The sequence below is a fragment of the Rhinichthys klamathensis genome, unplaced genomic scaffold, assembly GCF_029890125.1.
Source record: "Rhinichthys klamathensis goyatoka isolate OS25496 unplaced genomic scaffold, OSU_Roscu_1.1 h1tg000726l_1, whole genome shotgun sequence".
NCBI lineage: Eukaryota > Metazoa > Chordata > Actinopteri > Cypriniformes > Leuciscidae > Rhinichthys > Rhinichthys klamathensis.
In genome coordinates, this window is record NW_026607140.1 from 75369 (window position 1) to 103204 (window position 27836).

A 27836-nucleotide genomic window follows, 5' to 3' on the forward strand; every position below is an offset into this window, starting at 1 on the left:
CTGGCCGATATGCGGGATGCCGAGCTGACACGTCTCTTCGACTCCCCTATATCCCAGGCAGGCCTTTTCGGCAGCGCGGTCGAGGACCTCGCCCAAAAGTTCTCGGCTGCCTGAGGCTATTAAGCACATACTGCCCCGCCGGCACAGTTCACTCAGTCTGTCGCCGCCAAGGGTGCCCTCCTGCGACTCCCGTCTCTACTGTTCGGCCCCAGCAACAGCCTTTACCGGGTCGCGCCGTGGAGGTAGTCGCAGGAAGGTGCCCCAGTCCGCTCAGGCCCCGCCACTCCTTGCCCTGGTGGAGGGCCGGGGGAGAATCTCTTTTTCTCCTGTGTGGCTAAGGACAGAACTAACACCCCCATCTCTGAGCCCCCAGAGTGCGCGGATGGCAGTGTGTGCCGCTTACGAGCCTCACCACTCTCGTCCACCTCTGTCACAGAGTTCTCGGATGACAGTGTGCGCCGCTTACCAGCCTCGCCACTTGCGTCCCCCTGTATTGCCATACCCCTGTCACACGAGACCCCAGCGGAACGCACGTCCTTCCCTGCTCTCCTGGATGCGCTTCATCCGCTTCACGGCGGTAGGTGGCAATGCCCCTGTCATGCGTACGGAAGTCGCAACCTTGCCGGCGAAAGGTACGATCGAGATTGTCCCTCCAGCCGAAATGAAGTCCGGGTTCTACAGCCCCTACTTCATTGTACCGAAGAAATCCGGTGGGTTACGGCCAATCCTGGACCAGCGTGTTTTGAACCGAGCCCTTCACAGGCTTCCGTTCAAAATGCTCACGGCCAAACACATTTTCGAATGTGTTCAGCCACAGGATTGGTTTGCAGCGATCAACCTAAAGGACGCCTACTTTCATGTCTCCATTCTTCCTTGACACAGACGGTTTCTGCGGTTTGCTTTCGAGGGGAAGGCATATCAGTACGCGATTCTCCCCTTCGGCCTAGCCCTGTCTCCTCGCGTCTTTACGAAGGTCGTCGAGGCAGCCCTTGTACCGCTTCGGCTACACGGGGTTCGCGTCCTTAACTATCTCGATGACTGGCTAATCCTAGCTCACTCTCGAGACCAGGTTTGCGAAAACAGGGACCGTGTGCTCCGGCACCTAGCTCGTCTAGGCTTTCGGGTCAACTGGGAGAAGAGCAAACTTTGCTCAGTGCAGAGGATGTCTTTTCTCGGTATGGAAATCGACTCGGCCACCATGTCCCCGCAGTCTACGAGCGAGCGCACACAGTCACTGCTGACTTGCCTGCGTCAAATCCAGAGCAAGAGTGCGGTTCCACTGAAACTTTTTCAGAGGCTCCTGGGGCATATGGCATCCGCAGCGGCAGCCACTCCGCTCGGGTTGCTTCATATGAGACCGCTTCAGCACTGGCTTCGCGATCGAGTCCTGAGGTGGGCATGGCAACAGGGCACGCTCAGAGTACCAGTTACTCCGGCCTGCCGTCAAACCTCAGCTTTCTACGGGCCGGTGTGGCCCTAGATCGAGTTTCCAGGCATGTTGTTGTCTCAACAGATGCCTCCACCACGGGCTGGGGTGCCATGTGCAATGGACATGCACCGCGGTCCTCCTGGACAGGACCCGAGCGCCTTCTGCATATCAATTGCCTCGAGTTGCTGGCAGTACAATTGTCTCTGCACCGCTTCCATGCATTGCTCAAAGACCAGCACGTACTAGTCCGTTCAGACAATACCGCGACAGTAGCGGCGTACATCAAACGTCAAGGTGGTCTACGCTCCCGCCGTCACTCGCTCGCCACCTCCTCTTATGGAGTCAGAAGCATCTGAGGTCGCTTCGTGCTATTTTCATTCCAGGAGACCTGAACTGTGCAGCCGACGAGCTCTCACGGATTCAGCCTCTCTCCGGCGAATGGCAACTCCATCCCCAGTCGATTCAACTGATTTGGGACCAGTTTGGGGATGCTCAGGTAGATCTGTTGGCCTCTCACAACTCGACCCATTGCTCCCCGTTTTATTCCTTGACCGAGGGCACGCTCGGCACGGATGCACTGGCGCACAGCTGGCCGCGGGGCCTCCGCAAGTATGCGTTTCCCCCAGTGAGCCTTCTCGCACAGACCCTGTGCAAGATCAGGGAGGACGAGGAGCAGGTCATTTTGGTTGCGCCTTACTGGCCCACCCGGACTTGGTTCCCAGAACTCATGCTCCTTGTGACAGTCCCTCCCTGGCCCATTCCTTTGAGGAAGGATCTTCTGACTCAGAGACGGGGCACCCTATGGCACCCGCGTCCAGACCTCTGGAAACTCCATGTCTGGTCCCTGGACGGGACGCGGAGGTTCTAGGTTACTTACCCCCTGAGGTACTTAACACCATCACTTCAGCACGGGTGCCGTCCAGGAGACGTGTTTACCCCCTGAAGTGGAACCTGTTCGTCGAGTGGTGTTCTTCTCGCCGAGAAGACCCCCGAAGATGTTCGATGGGGTCTGTGCTTTCCTTCTTGCAGCAAGGGTTGGAGCGAAGGCTGTCTCCCTCCACCCTCAAAGTACATGCTGCCGCTATTTCAGCTTATCACGACCACATAGATGGCAAAACAGTGGGGAAGAACAACCTGGTCGTCAGGTTTCTTAGCGGGGCGAGACGATTAAATCCTCCTCGACCCCCCTCCATACCCTCTTGGGACCTTTCCCTGGTGCTTCGAGCACTTCAGGATGTTCCCTTTGAGCCTCTGCAATCAGTAGACTTAAATCTTCTTTCCATGAAGACTTTGCTACTGGTTGCACTGGCCTCTGTCAAGAGGGTAGGAGACCTGCACGCATTTTTGGTCGACGAATCGTGCCTAGAGTTCGGGCAGGGTGACAACCATGTGGTACTAAGACCCCGGCCTGGCTATGTGCCCAAGGTTCCTACCACTCCCTTCAAAAACCAGGTAGTGAACCTGCAAGCGCTGCCTTTGGAGGAGGCAGACCCAGGCCTGGCTTTGCTCTGTCCCGTTCGCGCTCTGTGTATGTACGTGGACAGAACTCAAAGCGTCAGGACCTCAGACCAGCTCGTTTACTGTTACAGAGGCCAGCAGATGGGAAAGGCTGTCTCCAAGCAGGGGATGGCCCACTGGATAGTGGATGCCATCGCCTTGGCTTACCAAGCACAAGGCGTGCCCTGCCCGCTCAGGTTGCATGCACACTCCACGAGAGGCGTTGTGTGACACGCACAAAATAAGTTTTGTTGAGATTATTACTTTTTGTTTTCTTTCCTTCTATATACAATAGTATTTTATTTTATTTTGATTTATGTAATTTAATATTAATGAGAGGGTACGGAAAAAGCACAATGACATGTATTTCCTAAAATGGACACAGGGTGGCAGTAATCGCGAGTAGCATCACACGGGGACATTTAGCGATGCGCAGAGCAAGATAGGCTCATAATCCAAGTCAATGGAGAATGAGCAACTGTGTTCCTGCGTCACTGATTTCTCTGTAATATTTAATATATTTCCAGGTCAGTTACACACCTTTTATGTGACTCAAGATGTTTATAAGCTTATATGAATCCCCAGTGAAGTGTGCTCCGTAAGCTAAAAACATGTCAAATGTGTAAACAGTTAAAATTGACAGTACGCAGTAGAGAAAATGGCAGCCGATGCCCGCAGATTGATTTTTCTTTCTTTCTTATGACTTCGGGGCATTTGTGGGTTATTTCAACGTGTGTGGAAAACAGCTATATGTGTTAAAAGGATAAAAAGTTAATGTGAATGTACATCATAAGACCAGTTACGGCTGCAACCATGTTTAAGGGCGCACGTGTGTTAATATTACAATAATACAGAGTAAGTTCATAGAACTGAGTGCCAAAGTTATGGGGCAGAAATGTTTATTTTTGAAGTGTGAGTTCTTATAGTGTAAATGTGACAAAACTTAACTGCAAATGAGAATTATCCTGTTGTATAAAGTGAACACTAATAAAATGTACATTTATTACAAAAATATTCTTTTGATAAGAGAACAAAGATGACAGATGTTAAAGAGAAAAGTGCAGATATGATTGATGATAGACCAAAAATGTGATTTAAATGGAAAATGTCTGTTTTTGGTTTCATACAAATTTTGATAAGCTAATGTTTGTAAAATATGTGAGTATACATTTATGTGAAAACAGACCTTTCAAGAATATATTGCTTCATGTTATCCAAATGTGGATATAACCTGTGCTTAAAAGCAAACAAAGACAAAAATAACAGAAAATAACTCATGATTGCAGATACAAAGTTAAATTGAAGTTGAAAATAAAGATAATCCGAGTCAATGGAGAATGAGCAACTGTGTTCCTGCGTCACTGATTTCTCTGTAATATTTAATATATTTCCAGAGCACTCCTTGGAGAGGATTATATATACATCTGCCAGCGGAGACCTAGCCGGGACCCGCTACAGTTGCATCCTCCTGGGCGCTGGCACGTGGCTCCTCGCTAACAGATATCTGTAGAGCTGCGGGCTGGGGGACACCTAACACGTTCGCTAGATATTATAGCCTACGTGTAGAGCCGGTCTCCTCCCGTGTTCTCACCCTAAACGGGTAGAAGCACCGAGAGGCCCGGCTCTGTCGGCTTGCTGCACCCTACTGTGCAACCTTATTACTCCAGAGTAAACCTGTTGAGTCCTCCAAAACCCCTCGGCCCACACATGGCGGAGCGCCTGGCGCCAGGCCTTTATCCGCTGAATCCTTGAGAACCGGATCTGGGCTGGGTTCCATATATGTGACCCTACGTGGATCCCCTATGTGTATTTTTTCCACGGCTGCTCCTATCAGAAGCCCGTGTCTTTCCCTTGGGCTAAGTCTCCCATTATTCATATGCAGCACAACCTTCGGGTTAGTCCATATGTATTTTCCACATAACTCTTGAAGAAGTGGCTTCCGCAGCGTTCTCCTTCCTAAATAGAAAGGGCACGCTTTCACAGTGTTATCTAATATCTCACTGTATGGGTTATCACGGAACAACAGTGTCAGACTCACTCTGTGTAAGTCTCTTCCTATCGTCCTTCCATGCAAGAAGGTGTAGAGGCTTGCATTGGGCGCTGGATGGGGTGCAGCGGCTGTGGCGCTTTGGTAGGGATTCCTATTGGTCAGTCATGACCTACGTTGTAGTGACTGACCGACAGGGAACGTCTCGGTTACATATGGTAACCCTCGTTCCCTGAGGGAGGGAACGGAGACGTAGGTCCCGTCACCACATCTGCTGCCGCCCGCTGGGGCGGCCAGCTTTTTCAGGCTTGGCTCCTCAGCAAAAAACTAGTGTGCAATCGCAACAGCTGCTCGTTAAATACCCGCGCTGCGAGGCTGCACAGCTGATGCAAATGATTGCACGCCAATGTGCATTGGCTTGTTTTAGTTTCACTCGAAGTAGATTGGCCTCTCTAGCGAGATTCCTATTGGTCATTCATGACCTACGTCTCCGTTCCCTCCCTCAGGGAACGAGGGTTACCATATGTAACCGAGACGTTACTTGCTCGTGTCATATTACAGTTCTCATTTTTTTTATTGGTGCATTCTTAGTGTTCATCTCAGTCTTAACTTACTCTCACAAAGTCTCCATAGAAAAGCCCTGGTCATTCAGAAGAATCCTCACCTTCTGGCAGCAATTCGACTGGTGATCTTTCAAGCGAGACCAAAAGTCATCATCATAATGTGGGTATTTTTTAAACTGTTTATTGCAAATGGACCTTCATAATTAGAAAGCACAAAGCACAGCATCAGTAAAGCAACAAACCTGATATTTGCTTTTAATGGAGTGTAATCCTTGTTATAACAATAATTTGTGTGAGAAACAGATTAACATTTAAATTGTTATTGAATTGTTAATGAACTAGAAGGTCAGTGTGGATGTAAAGAAAATTTATTTTATCAATATCAATTCTCAAACGTTTGGTATACATACCCGATAAATGTCATCATACAACTTGGTCTTGTGTTTGAGCTCTTCAAGATCTCGATTCCATCCTCCTGTAATATGCCAGCATCTAACCTAGATGTGGAAACACATTATACAGATAAAATTAATAAGATTGATAATGTCATTCTTCATCTGCTTCTTGCACATTAATTTAAACAATTCCATAACAGTTTAAATGGATGAAGGCCATGCACTACAGATGGGCGGATTCATTTGCTTTGCAAGGTTATCTGATATAGCAAGAGCATTGCAAAATTGCTAAACTGCCAAGTTAAATAAATAAATTAAATAATAATAATAATTGTAAAAAGCGCTATGTAAATAAATAAATAAAAACCATTTTGTGTTTTTCACAAGGTTTTTAATTCCTCAAAGGTGAGTGACTGTGTGATCAGTGTCATTAATTCATAGCCTTATAATGTTTTAAAAGACTAGTTCACTAAAAAAACTGAAACTGTGTGTTAACCCTCTGGGGTCGGCAATCACGCCGGCGTGATCTGCTCGCTTTTTTTCTTATCAGTGCAAAAGAGACTCAAAATACTCGGTTGATTTTCATCTTACATTTAAGTGTTATACATCATTAGATCCTGTTAAGTTTCTATTTTTTTGTGGATACTCACAATAAAAACAAAGTGTTGTGCTTTTCACCAAATAAAGAAAAACAAACATGATGCGAGTTCTGCGTTCTCTCTGTCAGTGAAGTCCATTCTGAAACGCGTCCTAAGATTAACTGTAACTCCGCGATTACTTGTCACACAGGCACGAGAGATTTTTCTTTATGAAGCTTGAATTCTCTTCTTTTAAATGAAGTAATTTATATAAAAAACAAATATTCTCAGTTTATGCAATCTGTATGAAAAGAGAGTGCTGTCAGTATTTTTTCCCCCAGCTCATTACACTTCATTACGCGTTAATCTGACACGCCCACGGAGGACGCGCGCTATTCAAACGCAAATGTCGAGGCAAGCCATGACAATGCCCACATCAGCCGTTCCACCGCGGTGGTAAAATGTGTGGTGTATTTGCTGCCTTTTACCGCTAAGAGGCGCTACAATCATAAAAGTGTTCGGTTATTCCGGTTTATTCTCCCTAATGCGTAATCTGCTGCCACACCGCGGCTCATTCAGAGCGATTGAAAGCTGGTAGCAGATGAATTCAACAAGTGAAACGTAGCTAAAATAATTCATAATCACAATACTGAAATTAGGCTACTGAAATGTAATTGAATAAATAATGAAAACATTTCAACAGTAGGCCTATACTTTAGCCTTTTACAGTTTTAAAAGATTATATCTTATATAGATTATACCAACAATTTGTTGTAGGCTTATTTGGAAATTACCATAACTTGTAGTATTTCATCCTTAGGCTACTGTTAATAGACATTAGCCCCACTTACGTTTTGCTAAATGTCCCTTTGCGCCACCTGGCGGTCATTTCGCGTACGACTATAAAATGCGACTGGTTTATTTTTACCGCGGTGGATGGCTAAAAGGTGTGACTAAAAATGTGCTTTTGGCTTTCATTTATATTTTGATTGTTTGTATATATATATATATATGTGTGTGTGTGTGTGTATATAAATATTTATTTATTTATATATATATTGTCCTTGCATTCTTTCTTGTGTGACACCCCTGAATGAAAGGCTCATTAGTATGCAGTCTGCTCAGGTGAGAACTGCCTAATTATTCATGAGGGGGTTGGGCCGTTCCGCCCATCCGCATATTGCCTTTGCAAACAAAAAAATGTTTTTCACAATTTAAAACAATCTATTGTTTTATGTGAATGATTAGGCAGAATGATTTCAGATCAATTTGAAGCAAAAACTCTAGGCGACAACATCCACTAGTCAAAAGTCTTGTGGACAGATATTTAGTATGTTATTTGTGGCCTTATATTAGAAACTTTATTTTTTAGTTTTTTCAATAACCACGCATAAACAATATTCTCTCAAAAATACAAACATGTACATACATGTTGATAACATATTATGGTAGCCCTGTGTGTGCTATATAGAGTGTAATTTCACCTGTGCCATTAATATGTTTATAAGCAACTGAAAAAAGCACAAATGTCAGAGCATGCCAAAACATCTCAAGGACCCCGAAAACACCTCAGACCCCAGAGGGTTAAACAAGCATTCGTTAAAATAACATCTTTTGTTCCTCAGAGGAAAACAGGTTTGGAACAACATGAGGGCGACTAAATGATGACAGCATTTCCCTCTTTGGATGGACTATCCCTTTGAATATTAAATACACAGTTCTCATCAACAGACAAATTCACACAGAAACAGGACAGAGGTGATTTCAGATGTTTCTCACGTGAGTTCGGTTAGACTGGGGCAGTTCTGGCTCATCTGGAGGGTCCAAACAGACAACTTCTCTGTTAGACACTTCACACTCATTTCCATCTTTTTCAGGTTAGAGAAGGAATGAAGAACAGACAGTAATGCATCCAAATCCCATCTGTGAATTATCTGAAAAAGTCTGGTCCAGTCAATGTTGAATATCTCTGAGTGTGGAAAGGTGAGACTGAATGATTCCAAATCCGGATAGCGAAGCAGGACAATCTCTGTGCAGGTACTGTAAAAAAAGAATTAAAAACGGTTGTTTTGACTATTAAAGGGGTCATATAATGCCATTTTTTGTACAAGCTAATATGATTCTTTAGAGTCTAAATTAAAACTTTGTAATATACTTTAATTAAAAATTCTCATTAGTATTGTAAGAAAACACTTATTTTACCTGGTCAAAAACAGCTCTGTTTTCAGCATGCCGTTTCAGTGCGTATGCCTTTAATTGATAATGACCTTTGCTCACCCCGCCTCTCTGTTCTGTGTACACCGTTTGTAACACAATAACCATAACGCGTTGTTCATTATAGACGTGGGATTATGAATTATATTGAGAACGTCGTACATAGAAAACATGCCGTAATGTACCCTGAGTGTAAACCTTAGACGCATTCATTGTGAAGCGTGCAGCTAGCGATTTGCAAAGATTAATAGAAATATTAAAGGTTCAGCAGGAACACGAATAGTTGGTACCGGTCCAGGAGCAGCTTCTTAGCAAAACCAGCTTTATACTGACCCTCCTCGTTTATAAGCAGTCTGGTGTGTGAAATGATTCGCGCAAATATGAAAGCATTGACGTTGCTCGTGGGGAATATTCCCTTCGAAAACAAACTCAGGTTCTGATTTAGGAACATGAAAATGACTGCTGTGTTCGTTATTACACCCAAGAACAGAACACCACAATCGCTGAGACGCCATTCTGCTCATAGACAGTGCTCCAGCCAGTGGCGGCCTTTAGCATCTGGGGGCCCGTTTCAATAACTAATATGGGGCCCTACCCACATAAAACATAAACATAATAGAGCAGAAAAAGCAAGGATTCCTGTTGGTTTGCATCAATGGTATATTATTTTATTAGTGCACTTTCAGCTTCATGAACAGGCAGCTCAACATAGAAATAATCCAACCTTGTTTGATTAAAACTATACAATTATACAGCGTTTTACGTTGGAATAAGCCTCGCCCTTTCACGCAGGGCAACTTCTAGTAGACTGAATGAAGCTTTTCTTTTGTTGTCCGATATCTTTCGTTTTTCAGCACCACTGGCATATGTACGTTTCATTTCCTCTTAAAATTATTTTTCTGCTCAAAATAACATTTTAACCTAACGGCCAAAAAGGCAAAGGTGTAAATACATAAACTACCGATATTATACTTCAGATCGCTTAAGCCGTTCGCGGGAGTGGTAAACGTCGCCATGGTAACCGCGAGTTCGACCAATCAGAGACGTCAGTGTTTTGCAAATAACAAGGTTGATTTCGTAGCTTGTGGCTTTTAAAGGAGCAGAAACTTTCATTTCACAACCTCGTGGCTCGTGGTCAATCTACCTTGAATGGTTTAGACATAATGGCTGAAAATCAATATCCTGTGGAGAAAATTAACGGGATTTTGCTGGTCTGTTGGGGCCACCTCGGAGGGCGGGACCCGTTTCAATTAAAACGGGTGAAACATAGGTAAGGCCGCCCCTGGCTCCAGCATTTCAACAATGACCGCGCCGGTCAATCAACAATCGCGGGAGGGGCGTCCGACCGTGTGACGTCACACGGTTGAACGGCTTGATTTGAGACAGGGGAAAACATATATGGAGATTAAAACAAAAACACTGGATGGATTTTTATCATTTTATGATGTTTGTGTACAGGCACTGCCAACACACATTTCAGTACAATCAACTTGAAAAAGTGCATGTACCATTATATGACCCCTTTAAGTCAAAAATTTATTGCTTAGAATATCTAGTTGTGATTTTTTGGGGGGGGGGGGGGGGGGGGGGGGCAGCAGCCAATATTTACATGAATATCAATAGTCAAAAAAGATAAAAGTGTGTACTTTATTTTTTTAACTGTTTTGGGAGACCAACGTAGTTGCATTATTACTATTAGAATTATAATCCAATAGATTGCGGAGACCAAGTATGCCAGATAAACGGGAGAGCAAGATGATGATATAATTGCTTATCAAAATTCTATTAATCATAGAATTATTTCTGTTTATCATGAGAAAAAAAACTATTTGATGAAAAGAAAAAAGAAAAAAATCACTTGTTCTTCACCTGGACGGCTCTTTGTTGATTGACAGATCAAGTGAGAGGAGGGTTCTTACACAAACACTGCAAACCAAAACACAGGAAAAATATACATGAACTAAAAGTTAAACAAAAGCACATTAAAGGATGATAAAACACATCAAATGTATAAAATATATTTAAAACATTACCGCTGTGAGCTCAGGGTCTGTCCTCTCGTGAGAGTGTTGATCAGTTCACCGAGATCAGAGACTGATGGATCCAATATAGTCAAGCTTCAAAATCAAATCCAGAACATCACTGTACAGACTAATTAAGCTTAACTTGCTATAGCAAATTAGACATTAGATATAAATTACATCCACTAAATATCTGTTTTAGACCAATGCATTTACCTTGCCTCTTTAAACTTGTGAAGTTCAGGCAAAATCATAGACAGATATTCCGATGTTAAATACAAACTATAGATTCCTTCAATTCTCTGACAGCACTGAGAGCAGAACAGCAGGGCACAGAAGTCTGCTCTACTGAGGAATGGACCATGAAGATCAATCCTTTTCCAGGATCCCATTGCTTCTTTCACAAAGTCTTCTTCATGAAGTTCACAGAGACAGTGAAGAACAATTAATACTGCTTCCGAACACAAGGAAAAACCTTTAACCTTTTCCAAAATCCATTCTTTCAAATGAGCCTGTGTTTTTGGACGAATGAACAGACCATGTTCTTTAAGTGTGAGTCTCACATCCTTATTCAACAAACCAAATGCAAATTGCACCACAGCTGCAAAACGTGGTTTTGAGGAACTATCCATTAAAAGTTTCCCCAGGGACTCTTTTTCATCCAGAAGGACATAGTACAGAGCACAGAAGAACTCCTGAAAGCTGAGATGCATGAAACTGAACATTGTCTCCTGGTAGATTCGTCTCTTAAACAGGAACTTGCACAAGAATGGATTTCCAGCCGGGTCTGAAATGGTTTCATTCACACTATCCTCATCCAGCAGGACTTGCTGTTCCTGCATCCCTCTCTCTGCCAGCTGACCCAGACTCCTCAGCAGGGTCGGGACGGACTGACTCAAACCCTGGCTGTGATGCTTCAGAAGAGTGCACACAAAGTCCACGTAGATGGAGGTGGTGGTTTCCAGTCCACTTGTCTTATTTGCGCCATATTTGAATCGCTCCTGGATAGTTGTGCAGATGATCCAGCAGACGACAGGGATTGAGCAGGCAGTGATGAGGGATTCATTTGCCTTCACATATGTATAAGCCTCCCTGAAAAGTTTCTTCTTTTGAAAAAACTTCCGGAAGTACTCCTCCACCCCCTTTTCTGAAAATCCCACAATCTCAGAGAAACGCTGAGGTCCTTTGAGCAGTTTACTGAGTGTGTCCGTAGCTGTAGATCTGGAGGAGACCAGCAGGAAAGACTCTGGCAGGATTCGACCCCTCAGCAGGGCACAAAGAGTGTCCACAGGTCGGGCTTTCTGAAGCAGATCAGTGTGTGCTGACGTGTCATTAATGTCCTGTGGGAGTTTCAGCTCATCAAATCCATCAATGACCACAAGCACCTTCTCTGGCGACTGCTGTAAAATCTGTGAGATCTCATGTGATGTTAAACTACAACTGCAGCTCAAGATCTCCACCAAACTCTTCTCGCCAGGAATGCGATTTATTTCTTTACACTTTAAGTGAAACACAATATCAAACCGCCCTTTGTAGAGGACACCAGATGCCCAGTCCATCATGATCTTCTGCACAGTGAAAGATTTCCCGTTTCCAGAATTTCCCTGCAGTATCACAGAACTGGGACTGATCCCGTGGTCATCTGGGTCGAACAGAGAGCTGAGCTGGACAGAGTCTCCACTGCTCCTGGAGCTGAGGACCTGCTGGAAGCGCTCTCCACTGGAGCGGATCTCTTCTTCTCGCTCTATTCGATCTCTGTGTTTCTGAAGGATCAGAGGTTGTGTGAAGCGCTCAGACAGCAGCACATGTTCACCAGGCAGTGAGTTATACTCAGTCACATACTGATACTCACTGCGGATCCGCTTCATATATTTGTCAATCACTGGGCTGCTTTCTGTAAAAACGGTCAATGTTCAAAGAGTTAGTTTTTTTTTTTCTTATTCTAATACAGTAAGAAATTCCAGAGCAGGGAAATACCAACTAAATTACGAGGTCGATGGAGTGCAATATTCAAAACATATTATTATAAAATTCATCAGTCACCTGAGGAATGTGTTTTTTCAGAGTGTGTGTTATGTCCTGTGAAGCCTGTGAACATTATACACACTTGATACATTAATTAATTTATTAATTGATATATTGATTAAGGCATTTCATAACATTTTTTAAACATTTGACATCAATCTATCTATCTCGCTATCTATCTCGCTGTCTGTCTGTCTGTCTGTCTGTCTGTCTGTCTGTCTATCTATCTATCTATCTATCTATCTATCTATCTATCTATCTATCTATCTATCTATCTATCTATCTATCTATCTATCTATCTATCTATCTATCTATCTATCACTCAACACATTTATTAGACCACCACCCAATGTAAGGTTTATCCACAACTGCCCTGAACAGTATTGGTGATACACATTTTTTGAGATGGGAACAAATATGTACAGACTGCACGTTATTCGAAAACACTAAAAGTACTCATAAATTCTATCCATAAGTGGAAATTAGTTATTTGTGATTTTCTACTTCCGGTTTGAAAAGCAAAGACTCTCAGACTCTCAGCTGATCCACATCTACCTATAGGAATACAACGCCGATCACTGTATTCATATATAAGCTCCTCCAGTATTATCAGCAGCTATCGCGTTTCTCAGGAGCGAATTACCCTCCTCCCTCCCCAGCTCCTCCTCTCGTCAGTCAGGATTTGGCCTTCTGATATCCCTTTGAGTTAGCCTGGTTAAAACCAGACCATCTCAGTTGTAACTGAGTTATGGTCTGGCAAAGCGTCATAGACAAATCATTTCCAGAGGGGCGTCACCAACGGACGTCGCGGATAGACCTAAACCCAATCAGAGCGATGAAGGAGATGACGTATGCAGAGCGGCAGAAACATCTCCGAGTGTTGTTCTTTGCTCGGTTTTTAACAAAAAGGAAACGTTCAAATCGCTTAAAACAGACGCGATAGCTGATTCGAACGAGTGATGTTCGACGGCGGCATCCATCTTTGTAATGTAGGCTACAAAATCTGCTTCAAAATCCCAGCGCTGTCGTCATCGTGTAAAGCCCGCCCCAACGTTTCTGATTGGTGCCGGGATTTTGGCGGATTGGAAATGAGCTTGAATGAGCTCTTTGCCAGACTAACTTTCAGAGCAAATCTAAATTTGCCGGAAGTTGTCTGGGTTTTCCCAGGCTACCTTTGAGTCAGACTAAATTCTCGAATTATGTTGTACATTAAAATATTGACATTAATGATATCTGCAATTCATTCATGTTGGTTCTGTTCTATTTACCCTAAAGGGTGTTATTGTTGCTCTCCTTGCTCTTATCCATGCTAGGCTGCACAGAACAGAACCATACCGCCAATCCAAAATATATGTTAATTGTCAACCGTATTTGACGCTTGTGGTCCTGATAGAAATAAGTTAACAAGATGGAAAGTTAAGACAAAATATTTAAGGTTTCTACAAGAGCTTCTGCAATTTGTGCAATGTCTGTAAAAGTACATATTTTAACAGTACATATCTCAGTACATACATACTCTAGGTCTAGACACATGTGGTATAATAGCCTAAATTAATGTGCTCTTACCTAAGTCGCTAAACAGAGATGGCTCATGCTTTTCCAGTCTAGAATAAAAGGCAAATTTAACCTTGTCTCCTCCAGAGTGCAAAACTTTATAAAACTCTCTCATTTTCTCCTGGTTAGTATCTGCTGCTCTGATCTTACAGTACGGCTCATATTCCAGCATGCCACCGGACCGCAGCTCATCCGCTATCGGCATCACCATCTGTACTCTCTGGACAAGTTTCGCCCAGTAGTCGTCCACTAACCGAGCACCTGGTAGAGAGATAACAACATGATAACTGCTCACAAGGAAGAACGTGATTTCATAAGATTCAAGAACGGCATATTCTATAGTGTACTTATTTGCTTTTAATCAGTGTAATAGAGATTTTTTTTCATATGACTATCTCTGCGTTTACTGTGGTAACTACTTACGCTTGGTCCAGTCTTGGTCCATGGTGTCTCATAAGTGTCTATGACGTGTTGTAGAGACCTGTCTTAAGTTGTCCTCTAGGAAATGAAACATAATGCACATAGTGTGAGATGGTTGAAGAGAGCTTTTGTGACCCGTGGTTAAAGATAAGACTATTAGTATGCTGTAAATTAAGTGGCATGTACAAAAATTAATCTAACATGCACAGCCCAAATTTGGCCTTTACTGAATATACAGTCACAAAACAAAATTGTAGAGACATAGGAGGTTGATTCATTTTCTCTGATAAATAAATGTATCAGTCAACTTCTGCTTTTGACTCAGTATTTTCAAATTTCAAATGGTATAGTTCTGTCATGACACCTCTGGAAAGATTGGCATAAAAATGGATATGACACCAGACTCCAGTGCAGGCTACAGCCCCTGACCAGAGCCCAGTGCAGGCTCCAGCCCCTGAACAGAGTCCAGTGCAGGCTCCAGCCCCTGAACAGAGTCCAGTGCAAGCTCCAGCCCCTGACCAGAGTCCAGTGACAGCTTCAGGCCCTGACCAGAGTCCAATGCAGGCTCCAGCCCCTGACCAGAACCCACTGCAGGCTCCAGCCCCTGACCAGAGTCCAGTGCAGGCTACAGCCCCTGACCAAAGTCCAATACAGGCTCCAGCCCCTGACCAGAGCCAAGTCTAGGCTCCAAGCACTGACCAGAGCCGAGTGCAGGTTCCAGCCCCTTACCAGAGTCCAGTGCAAGCTCCAGCCCCTGACCAGAGTCCAGTGCAAGCTCCAGCCCCTGACCAGAGCCCAGTGCAGGCTCCAGCCCCTGACCAGAGTCCAGTGCAAGCTCCAGCCCATGACCAGAACCCAGTACAGGCTCCAGTCCCTGACCAAAGTCCAGTGCAGGCTGAATCCCCTGACCAGAAACCAGTACTGGCTCCAGCCCCTAACCAAAGTCCACTGCAGGCCCCAGCCCCTGACCAGAGCCCAGTGCAGGTTTCCTGACCAAAGTCCAGTGCAGGCCCCAGCCCCTGACCAGAATCCAGTGACGGCTTCAGGCCCTGACCAGATCCCAGTGCAGGCTTCCTGACCAAAGTCCAGTGCAGGCCCCAGCCCCTGACCAGAATCCAGTGCAGGGTTCCTGACCAAAGTCCAGTGCAGGCCCCAGCCCCTGATCAGAATCGAGTGACGGCTTCAGGCCCTGGCCAGATCCCAGTGCAGGCTTTCTGACCAAAGTCCAGTGCAGGCTCCAGCCCCTGACCAGATCCCAGTGCAGGCTTCCTGACCAAAGTCCAGTGCAGGCCCCAGCCCCTGACCAGAATCCAGTGCAGGGTTCCTGACCAAAGTCCAGTGCAGGCCCCAGCCCCTGACCAGAATCGAGTGACGGCTTCAGGCCCTGGCCAGATCCCAGTGCAGGATTTCTGACCAAAGTCCAGTGCAGGCTCCAGCCCCTGACCAGATCCCAGTGCAGGCTTCCTGACCAAAGTCCAGTGCAGGCCCCAGCCCCTGACCAGAATCCAGTGCATGGTTCCAGACCAAAGTCCAGTGCAGGCCCCAGCCCCTGACCAGAATCCAGTGACGGCTTCAGGCCCTGACCAGATCCCAGTGCAGGCTTTCTGACCAAAGTCCAGTGCAGGCTCCAGCCCCTGACCAGATCCCAGTGCAGGCTTCCTGACCAAAGTCCAGTGCAGGCCCCAGCCCCTGACCAGAATCCAGTGCAGGTTTCCTGACCAAAGTCCAGTGCAGGCCCCAGGCCCTGACCAGAATCGAGTGACGGCTTCAGGCCCTGACCAGATCCCAGTGCAGGATTTCTGACCAAAGTCCAGTGCAGGCTCCAGCCCCTGACCAGATCCCAGTGCAGGCTTCCTGACCAAAGTCCAGTGCAGGCCCCAGCCTCTGACCAGAATCCAGTGACGGCTTCAGGCCCTGACCAGATCCCAGTGCAGGCTTCCTGACCAAAGTCCAGTGCAGGCCCCAGCCCCTAAACAGAATCCGGTGACGGCTTCAGGCCCTGACCAGATCCCAGTGCAGGCTTCCTGACCAAAGTCCAGTGCAGGCCCCAGCCCCTAAACAGAATCCGGTGACGGCTTCAGGCCCTGACCAGATCCCAGTGCAGGCTTTCTGACCAAAGTCTAGTGCAGGCTCCAGCCCCTGACCAGATCCCAGTGCAGGCTTCCTGACCAAAGTCCAGTGCAGGGCCCAGCCCCTGACCAGAATCCAGTGACGGCTTCAGGCCCTGACCAGATCCCAGTGCAGGCTTCCTGACCAAAGTCCAGTGCAGGCCCCAGCCCCTAAACAGAATCCGGTGACGGCTTCAGGCCCTGACCAGATCCCAGTGCAGGCTTCCTGACCAAAGTCCAGTGCAGGCCCCAGCCCCTGACCAGAATCCAGTGACGGCTTCAGGCCCTGACCAGATCCCAGTGCAGGCTTCCTGACCAAAGTCCAGTGCAGGCCCCAGCCCCTAAACAGAATCCGGTGACGGCTCCAGCCCCTGACCAGATCCGAGTGCAGGCTTCAGCCCCTGACCAAAGTCCAGTGCAGGCTCCAGTCCCTGACCAGTTTCCTTTTTGCCCAGAGACAAGAGTTTTCCAAAGTTCAGATGTGACCAAGAAGGTTATCAGCCATGATTGTAAGGAGAGAAGCATCTGTAAGATATACCACCTCAAACACCCAAGCCTTCATTTTTTTTTATAAAAAAAAAAGGGCATTCAGTATAATAAAGATGATACAAAGTCAACAGTGGGAAGTGCTTTTGGTCTTGCTCTATTCTAGTGCTCTTACTGAGCATGGTAAAAATAATTCCACATTGTCTATCATTCCTGTATGTGTGAAATTAAAGAAAGGAAGTAAAGTTGTGACCACTTATGCTTTCTTTGATTCTGGAAGCTCTATATCTTTCTGCACAGAGAGTTTGATGTCCAAGCTTAATTTCTCTGCAAAGAAAATAAACATTCTAAGGAGAACCATGGATCAGGAGAAAGCCATTTCTGTTCTGTAGCAGAATACATAGCAGATATAAAAAACTGGATGATTAACAGTAATTTCCTACTTGTTGTTTCCTACGGCAACAGAAAGAGAGTGTTTCGTCTCGTGCACCTCCACACAAACACTGGAAGCAGACGCAACACTCTCAGCCGAAGTCTTCTAAGTCGAAGCCGGATCTGAGGACCGTTCTTCAGGCTACGAAGGCCACTGGCGTCAGACCTGTGAGGGCAGCCCCAACCGAAGTGGAGCGGTGTACACCTCAGAATACGGTGCCCGTTCCATCTCGGTGTCCTCACGGGACCGTTCTGCCAACCCCGCCACCCTTGGTGCTTCAGGACGCAGCGGTCTCCAGCGAGCCTCTGGAGCAGTGTCAACTCGACATTGCGTCAGACTCGCGCCCTCTGAGGGGGGTTCAAAAACAGTCAGTTCAGGTAGTTCCTGCCAGTATGTTTCAGGCTCCCGAACTGGCTGTCTATATAACACCAGAGACCAGCCTTAGCAGATTTTCTGGCAGCGTGGAAGCTACTGCCAAATATATCTCGTTGGGTCCTGCAGATAGTAGAGAAAGGATACAGAGTTAGGTTTTTACAGCCGTTATTTCATTGTTCCAAAAAAGGATGGAGGGTTGCGTCCCATTTTTGTATTGTGAAAAGCGCTATACAAATAAATTTGAATTGAATTGAATTGAATCTTTGTCTGTTGAATCGTTCAGTAGAGAAACTCAAGTTCAAGATGCTAACACTCAAATAGATCGTGACCCAAATCAGATCCGAGGACTGGTTTGTCACGATAGATCTGAAAGACGCTTACTTCCATGTCTCCATCCTACCTCAGCACATGAGGTTCCTGAGGTTTTCTTTCGGGGGCAAAGAATACCAGTATCGGGTACTTCCATTCGGTCTAGCTTTATCACCCCGCACATTCACGAAGTGCGTAGATGCAGCTCTGGCCCCACTCAGGCTGCAGGACATACGCATTCTGAATTACATAGACGACTGGCTGATTCTAGCGGAATCAGAGCAGTTAGCGGTTCGGCACCGAGGTGTCGTTCTCGCTCATATGCATATGCAAGAGTTTCTCCATGACAGAGGACCACTTTCCTTGGTGTGGTCTGGGATTCAGTCACGATGCGAGCCGTTCTATCGCCCGCTCGTGTAGCTGCTATCCTCACAGCCACAAAAGAGCTAAAGCTAGGCCAGTCACGCACTGTAAAACAGTTCGAGAGACTGTTAGGCCTCATGGCAGCAGCGTCCAATGTGTACCTTTGGCCTGCTGTACATGAGACATTTGCAGTGGTGGCTCAGGACCAGAGGGTTCTCCCCGAGGGGAAACCCACTTCGTATGATCAAGATCACGCGGCGGTGACTCCGCGCCTTTGTTATATGGAGGAAACACTGGTTCTTAACCCAGGGTCCGGTGTTGGGAGCTCTTTGCCATCGAGTTGCTATCTTGACAGATGCTTCCCTCACCGGCTCGGGTGCGGTAATGGAAGGCCGCTCGGCTCAGGGTCTGTGGAGGAGTCATCATCTCTCTTGGCACATAAGTTGCCTGGAGATGATGGCTATCCTCAATGCGTTGAGACATTTCCTCCCAGATCTAAGGGGCCATTATGTGCTCGTCCGAACAGACAACACATCGATGGTCTCTTATCTGAACCGTCAGGGGGGTCTGCGTTTGCGTTTACTATGCAAGTTGGCGGACCAGATCCTTCTATGGTCCCTGGGGAAGGTACTCTCCCTGAGGGCAGTGTATATTCCGGGGGACCAGAATATTTGAGCAGACGTCCTGTCGAGGCAGGAGCTGAGGCCAGGGGACTGGAGACTCCACCCCGAGGCGGTGGAGCAAATTTGGGAGTTTTACGGCCAAGCAGAGGTGGATCTGTTTGCGTCTCAGCATATGACGCACTGTCCACTTTGGTTCTCCCTAGATGCTTCAGATGCATTCATGCTGGGGGCGTTCCCAAAGCATCGTTGACGCTTTGTCTCGTTCCCTTTCTCAGGGAACTATGGTTACAATCGTAACCTGAGACGTTCCTATTATTCAAATCAGTTAAATGTTTATTAAGCTGCATAAATTGCATTTAATAAACCAGTTGCTCTTGTTATGCACTGAGAAAGTGTGCAGAGGACCATTAGAATCTGTATGATGCCAAAAATGTAGAAGTCGTCTTCAATAACTTCTAATCTAGACGATTGTCTTGAATCTGTGCCTACAGATTCCGATGCTATGCTGTTTTTCCAAAAGCTAACTGAGATGTGCACCAGATGACTGAGACAAAAAAGTTAAGAATTTAGACTTGGAACACGACACCTTTAGAAAGAGTATTAGGTGTGCACTGGTGTGCTGAGTCTGATGTCTTCAAGTTCAAGGTGATCATCAAGGACCGACCTCTTACAAAAAGAGGAATTCTTTATATCATCAATTCTATATATGACCCTCTTGGCTTTAAGTCTCCTGTGATTATCTGTGCTAAAATGATACTTCAACATCTATGTAGAGAAAAAATTCTACTATTCCAACAGTGTACATTTAGCAATAGACAAGTTGGTTTGAGGAACTTCATGAATTGGAGAAATCTGAGGTCTGCAGATGTTTGAAGCCTGAAAACTTTGGAGAAGCAACATCTGTCCAATTGCATCACTGCCAGTGAGGATTACTACTTTATAATGATCTACAACTTGCATGGAGCTTACAGCTGCCACACTTGCAAGATGCATGGACACGTTGTGGAAGAAGAAGCTGAAGATGCAATTTCAGGATTCTGTTTTTTGAATAGACAACCATTTCTTGTTCTGTCCAAGAGCAGTGGTCAATGGAGCCTACTGATGTAGGTGTGATGTCTTCTTGTGACCCAGAAATAAAAAGGAGTATTCTGGTGAATACTGTTCAAGTTCATCAAGAGTATCATTTAACGCCATACATTAATTACTACTCTTCAAGGATGTAACTGAAAAAAGGTGTGGCGATTTAGAAACCTTCTAAATGACCTCAGTAAGGAAAGAAAAAGACTGATGACTGTCTGTTCTGACATGGACAAGTGGCAAAAAAAGATGGTTGTTATCTCTTTCACACATGAGTTTAAAATATTCTATCTGACCCTCCAGCGTGAGTTTTTCAAGGTGACCATTATTTAGAACGTATTGCTTTATTGTTTCCATGGCGATGCGCCACTACTTATCACGTGACACACTGCAGCGCCACAGCAGCACTGTTTGACTTGATGTATTACTTTCATGTAATTTTTCTTTTTTCATTAAAAATATTCAATAACTTGTTAACTATATCATGAAATATCTGATATTTCGATATGTGTATTTGAATGTGTTTTGTTGTTTAAACGCCTTTATAATGATTGCAGTGGTTAAGCTGTATGCATGATGGATGCAGCCATGTTTGTTTACGCCGCAGTTCATAGACTCGGATCTGTTGAATTTACAACACGTGAATTAATCCACTTTCTCGAAATACATGAATGTAAGTGGCTGGTGTACAGGGAAAAGAATAGAGTGAACTTTACAGTTGCTCACATAATAAGTATTTCGGTGCTTGAATTAGAAAAATAAAAGGGCCGGTACTCCTGGTGCTCAGTTCAAAATGCGTTCCTGAGGAAGGGAGGGTGCAACGGGCTAGTGTACGTGCAACATGTCAGAATTGCCGGTACGCAAGGATAACTATTGGTACGCTTAAAGGGATACTCCACCGGTTTTTCATATTAAACTATGTTATTCCCTTAACTAAGACGAGTTGATACATACCTCTCTCGTCTCAGTGCGTGCACTATATCGCTCTGTATTGCCGCAAAACTATGTTAGCACTTAGCTTAGCCCAGTGCATTAAATATGGGCCAAAAAGAGAAGCGACCAAACACTTCCTCGTTTTCCCTATTTAAACACAGTTACTCGAGTAGTGTAACTCGACCTAGGCTGGTGACACAAAATAAAACTTGTTTTTCTAAGCGTTTAAAATTGATGACTATATTGTATGGCGGAATACCATAACAAGTGCTTTTGAGCACTTCGACTTGGCGCAATAATATCATCACTCGTGGAAAGTCCTCTTACCGGCTCCCAATTTCCTCTCCCCCTCCCTCTCATTTCCGTCAATACAACCAACGTGACACTTACTACCTGTGCTATTAGCAGACTGCAGATCATTTGCAATGGCGGACTTTGTAGATGATTATGACTTCTTTGTAGCAGACCCAGAGCCATATCTGTTTGAACCCGAGTACACGGAGGAGGAATTAGCTCTTATGGACCGTGAGAGGGAAAATAGATATGATCCAGAACAGAAACTCTATACATATCGGTTTGCTGCTGCTTATGTGGGTTTAAATGACTGAAACCTAAAATAAAAATTATGTGGTTGAAAGCACTGCATAGTTGTGATATATGACAAGCACAGGGAGTGTGCTTCAGCTGTCTGGGGGTCAGCGCTAGACAACGCACCAAAAGTGCTTTTGAATTTTAGCAGTTGATCACGTCATGCACAAACGTTCTAATCACACCGTTGTGATCGTACGCTCCAGGGACCAGCTAAGAATGATCACACCGGTGCATGTCAAAGGGTTGACAAGAAGATGCAAAGATTCATATCAATTCAATATCCCTTCAAATTTGTTGTTTTCTGAGGAACTGGAAGAGGCTGAATTGGAAATTGGTATTTGCCAGAAGACGACATATAGTAGTGAACTCAATAGACTTAACCCAGTTATTTACTTAGATATCATCAGAGTTGTTGGACATCTTAAAAAAATGCAATGATGCCTAAAGAAGTTAAACATCCAGTAATAGTGGCCAAGGAACTACATATTTCATCATGATATTGGACATTGTGGACGAAATGATATGCTGGCTAATCTGCGACTTAGATAGCGACCTGGTGTTAGCACGGCTATAAGAAGACTTTTGTCCAGTTGTGTAGTCTTGTAGTCTGCAGACATCTGCATGGAACTGCGGGTCATCAGCAGATTTGCCACAAGACAGAGTTACACCTGACAAACCGCCATTCACACGTTGGAGTGGACTGCTTCGCTCCCTTTGAAGTAAAACGATAAGCATTGTAAAACGTTATGAAGTAATGTTCACATGTTTGACTGTAAGGGATATTCACCTTGAAGTTGCAGCTTCACTTGAAACTGTATCATTCATCCATGCATTATGACGCTTATTGCACGTAGAGGACAAGTAGTTAAGATCTGTTCAGACAATGGTACTACTTCTGTTGGTGTCCAACGTGAACTGCAGGAGGCTATGAAAAACTGGAAGGTGGCAACAGGTCCAATAAATGGCAGATCTAGTTTGGAAGAGATGGATCAGGGAGTACAAGAACACCAGAAGTGGACGGTGAAGAAACGTAACTTTCAACTGGGAGATATTGTGCTTGTAGTTTATGATACTGCTCCAAGAAGCTCATGGATTATGGGCAAGATTATACAGATCATACAGGATAAAATGGGATTGACACGTCAAGTAAGGATCAAGACCAGGAGGACCTGCTTGACGAGACCCATTATTAAGGTTGGCCTTCTTCTTGAAGCTGACTTAACTGCTCAATGACTGACTAATTGACTTAAATCAGATGAGCTACAGCAGCAGAAGAAACACCTGTAGAAACCAGAAGAAAAGCAAACTGAGGCTACAATTCACACAGACAATAGCTGGAAAAACGTTGCCTGGTCTGATGAGTCTGGATTTCTGCTGCAACATTCAGATGGTCGGGTCAGAATTTGGCGTAAACTACAAGAAAGCATGAATCCATCCTGCCTTGAATCAGTGGTTCAGTCTGCTGGTGGTTTAATGGTGTGGAGGATGTTTTCTTGGGACACTTTGGGCACTTTAGTACTAATCGAGCATTGTTTAAACACCTGACCATGTCCATCCCTTTATGACCACAGTGTACCATCTTCTGACAGCGACTACCCAGTGCTAGCAAGGTGTACCTAATAAAATACCCAGTGAGTACTACGTATTTACAGTTCCCTTTCAAGGGAACTTCGAGCTGCGTCAAACGCTGCGGGAACGCCCCTGCGTTGTGCGTCATGAAGCACGTATGGAATCAGCCCAATGGAGAGATGAAACGTCATAGGCGGGTGACGTCATCGACCAGGAAACTATAAAGCACCCCAAAAACACAAGCGCATTAGCTTCTGTGCTTTCAGTCGCGCTACATGTGAATCTGTCCCTGTGTGATATTGTCTGTCTTTACATACCCTGCACCACACAAACAATTTATCCTTATATTGAGAGATATGGTGGACGAACAACAGTTTAAGAAGTGTGTTCCTCCCTGCTCGCGTTATTTAACGAGCGGGGATACACATGATCTTTGTGTTGTTTGTTTGGGAGTTCAGCATGCCCAGTCTGCTCTCGAGGGGGCAGACTGTGAGCATTGCGAGCGTCTGCCGTTAAGGACGCTCCGCTCCCGCCGAGCGCTCTTTGAGGAGAGCGGTTCGGTGCGCGCTCCCCGCGGTTCGGGTCCCGCTTCTGCCGAGGCAGAGCGGCGGCGCTTATCGTGGGGATCGCAGATGGATCTCACAGCGGGGTTTGAGACGGGCTCTGCCTTATCTCTCCCTTAACCTGTGAGATCCAGTGCCTCAGTCCCGGGTTCGGAAGCACGCGCTGCGGTTTCTTCCGCTCGGGCTGAGGCACCAATGCTGCAGCTATCCAGTTCTGAGGAGCTGGATGTTGTCAGTGTTGAGGGAGATGTGGAGGATTCGCCACCCCACACTCCCGAAAGTGATGAGCTTATGGAGGTTTTAACAAGAGCTGTTGAAAAACTCAATATTGAATGGCCAGTGACTAGACAGGAGTCTGTTTCTAAATCAAAGTTGGATGAGAGATTTTTGCCGTCACGTGTGCAGCCTCCACGCCGGTGCCTGCCGTTTTTCCATGATCTCCACACCGAGGTGTCGAAATCATGGAGAAAACCGGTCTCATATAGAGTGTTTAGTCCCCAGACTTCAACATATGCAAATATTATGGGAGCCAAGGCTCATGGTTATGGTGCTTTGCCTCGTGTGGAAGAGACGCTTGCGAGCCATCTCTCCCCCGAAGCAGCATCATCTTTTAAGGCACCGGCATTACCCACCAAGCCTTTAAGAAACACCTCGGCTTTGGTGGGTAAAGCATATTCGGCAGCAGGTCAGGCTGCGTCATGCCTGCATACTATGTCAATCTTGCAGGCATACCAGGCTGATCTGCTAAGGGACGTGAGTGAGAGTGAGGAGGTCAGTACTGACGTAGTTCGCGAACTGCGTCAGGCTGCTGATTTATCCCTGCGTGCCACCAGAGAATCGGCCAAGCTAGTGGGTCGTTCTATGGCAGCTCTGGTGGCCGCAGAAAGACATTTGTGGTCAAATCAAACCAATATTAAAGAGAAAGAAAAAGCTTTTCTTTTAGATGCTCCTCTCTCTCCCCTGGGTTTGTTTGGTGATGCTGTAAATTCAGTTATCGATAAATTCCAGGAAGAAAAGAAACAAACTGCAGCTTTTAAAAAGTTTCTTCCCCTGAAAGTTCACGTCCCTGGGGCTGCTGGGCGGGAGCAGCCCCGGCCGTCTATGAGCTCATCACATAGAGCGCAGCAGAGGCAGAGTGTCGCGTCTCGTGCTCCCCCTGCTGGACAGTGGGCTCAGCCGCAGCACTCTCAGCCGAAGCCTTCTAGCAATAGAACTGATCTGAGGACAGTTATATTGGCTAAGAAGGCTTCGGCTAAGAAGAAGTCCTGACGCCAAGGCGTTCAGGATACTGAGGGTGGTCCCCACCGAGGCGGAAAGGTGTTCACCTCTTTTTACGGTGCCCATTCCTCCTCGGTGCCCTCAGGGGCTCGTTCTGCCAACCCCGCCTTTATGCCGGGGCACAGACGATCCCAGCGAGCGCTTTCCCGAGGGACGCTCGCTCCCTCTGAGGAGGGTCTCAGGGCGGTCAAACCAGTTGTTCCCTGCCGGTGCGCCGTTACAGGGCGCTGCGTTTGCTGCTCAAGTTACACCAGAGGCCAGTCTCGAGAGACTGGTACCCTTAGTAGAATTTCTGGCAGAGTGGAAAAGCCTTCCAAAAATATCTCATTGGGTCCTGCAGACAGTAGAAAAGGGTTATGCTGTCCAGTTCAGGTGTCGTCCACCAAAATTCAGAGGGGTTCTGCACACAGTGGTGGGCCCCGAGCAGGCTCTGGTATTGGAACAAGAGGTGAAAACGCTCCTTCAAAAGGAGGCTATAGAACGGGTTCCTCCTCCCAGTTTGGAGTCAGGTTATTACAGCCGATATTTCATCGTTCCAAAGAAGGATGGGGGGTTGCGTCCAATTTTAGACCTGCGCATATTGAATCGCTCGGTAGGGAAGCTAAAATTCAAGATGCTCACTATCAAGCAGATCGTGTCTCAAATCAGATCCGAGGACTGGTTTGTCACGATAGATCTGAAGGACGCGTACTTCCACGTTTCCATCCTTCCACAACACAGGAAGTTCCTGAGGTTCGCCTTCGGGGGCGAGGCGTACCAGTACAGGGTTCTTCCGTTTGGCCTAGCTTTATCTCCCCGCACTTTCACGAAATGCATGGATGCAGCACTAGTGCCTCTGAGGCTTCAGGGAATTCGTATTCTCAATTACATCGACGATTGGTTGATTTTAGCTCAGACGGAGCAGATGGCGGTTCGGCATCGAGATGTCGTCCTCGCTCATATCAGAAAGTTGGGGTTGAGGCTGAACGCAAAGAAAAGTGTATTATCTCCTTCCCAGAAGACCACTTTTCTGGGTGTCGTTTGGGATTCGGTCTCGATGCGGGCGCGACTCTCTCCGACCCGCATCGCTTCGATTCTCTCAGCTGTGAAACAAGTGAAGCTAGGCCAGCTACTCACTGTGAAGCAGTTTCAGAGACTGTTGGGTCTGATGGCAGCAGCGTCCAACGTTATACCTTGCGGCCTGTTGTACATGAGACCGCTACAGTGGTGGCTCAGGACCAAGGGATTCTCCCCGAGGGGAAATCCGCTCCGCACGTTCAAAGTCACGCGGCGCTGCCTTCGTGCTCTGGTCATGTGGAGAGAAACTTGGTTCCTATCCAAAGGTCCTGTGCTGGGGGCTCTTTGTCGTCGCATAACGCTAACGACGTATGCTTCCCTCACAGGGTGGGGGGCGGTCATGAGTGGTCGCCCAGCCCAAGGTCTGTGGCAGGATCATCATCTATCGTGGCACATAAATTGTCTAGAGATGTTGGCTGTGTTTCAGGCTCTGAAATACTTCCTAACAGACCTGAGAGGCCATCATGTGTTAGTTCAATCAGACAACACGTCGGTGGTCTCTTATATAAATCATCAGGGGGGCCTGCGGTCTCGCCTGCTTTACAAGTTGGCCCGTCAGATCCTCCTGTGGTCCCAAGGGAAGCTACTATCTCTGAGAGCAATGTATCTTCCTGGGTATTTGAATGTGGTAGCAGACTCCCTTTTGAGGCAGGGGCCGAGGCCAGGGGAATGGAGACTCCACCCCGAGGTGGTGGAGCTCCTTTGGTTGAGTTTCGGTTGCGCCGAGGTGGACCTATTCGCTTCCAAGGAGACCACGCATTGTCATCGGTGGTTCTCCATCACTCTTCCAGCCCCCCTGGGGTTGGATGCTATGGTGCAGCCGTGGCCGAGGTCACGTCTGTACGCCTTTCCCCCGATTGCTCTGTTACCAGGAGTTCTGGAGAGGGTCCGCCGGGACGGGGTCAGTCTACTACTAGTAGCCCCGTTCTGGCCGGCCCGAGTATGGTTTGCGGACCTGATTTCTCTCCTGGACGGTTCTCCTTTGGAGCTCCCGGTCAGGAGGGATCTACTCTCCCAGGCGGGCGGCACGATACTTCACCCCCGCCCAGAATTGTGGAAACTGTGGGCTTGGCCTCTGAGGGGGCCCAGCTCGTAGACTCCGGTCTCTCAACCGAGGTTGTTGAGACCATTCTTAACTCCAGAGCTCCATCCACGAGGAAGCTTTATGCCTTGAAGTGGAAACTTTTCACTTCTTGGTGTGGAGAACACCTGCAGGACCCAGTTAACTGCCCAGTGGGTGCAGTGCTGGAATTCCTGCAGGAGCGCTTCTCCACAGGGTTATCCCCCTCCACACTAAAGGTGTATGTGGCGGCACTAGCTGCTTACCACGTCCCTTTCAGTGGAGTTTCTCTTGGGAGACACCCGCTTATAACTCGTTTCCTCCGTGGC

The 27836-nt window shown here is 46.4% G+C and overlaps 1 protein-coding gene across 1 annotated transcript in view; it reads right to left on the reverse strand.

Annotated features, from left to right (window-relative positions):
• Positions 1-5527: 5527 nt before the first annotated feature.
• Positions 5528-27836, reverse strand: part of LOC130077244 (NACHT, LRR and PYD domains-containing protein 1 homolog) — a 106080-nt gene continuing 83771 nt past the window's right edge. Inside the window, exons 3-10 of the mRNA XM_056242412.1 lie at positions 14276-14524; positions 12728-12772; positions 10901-12578; positions 10697-10780; positions 10533-10589; positions 8229-8489; positions 5887-5973; positions 5528-5671 (exon numbers count right to left, since the gene is read on the reverse strand). Of these exons, the coding sequence (XP_056098387.1) occupies positions 5530-5671; positions 5887-5973; positions 8229-8489; positions 10533-10589; positions 10697-10780; positions 10901-12578; positions 12728-12772; positions 14276-14524 (2603 nt within the window). The 3' untranslated portion in view covers positions 5528-5529. The remainder of the gene's footprint in view (positions 5672-5886; positions 5974-8228; positions 8490-10532; positions 10590-10696; positions 10781-10900; positions 12579-12727; positions 12773-14275; positions 14525-27836) is intronic.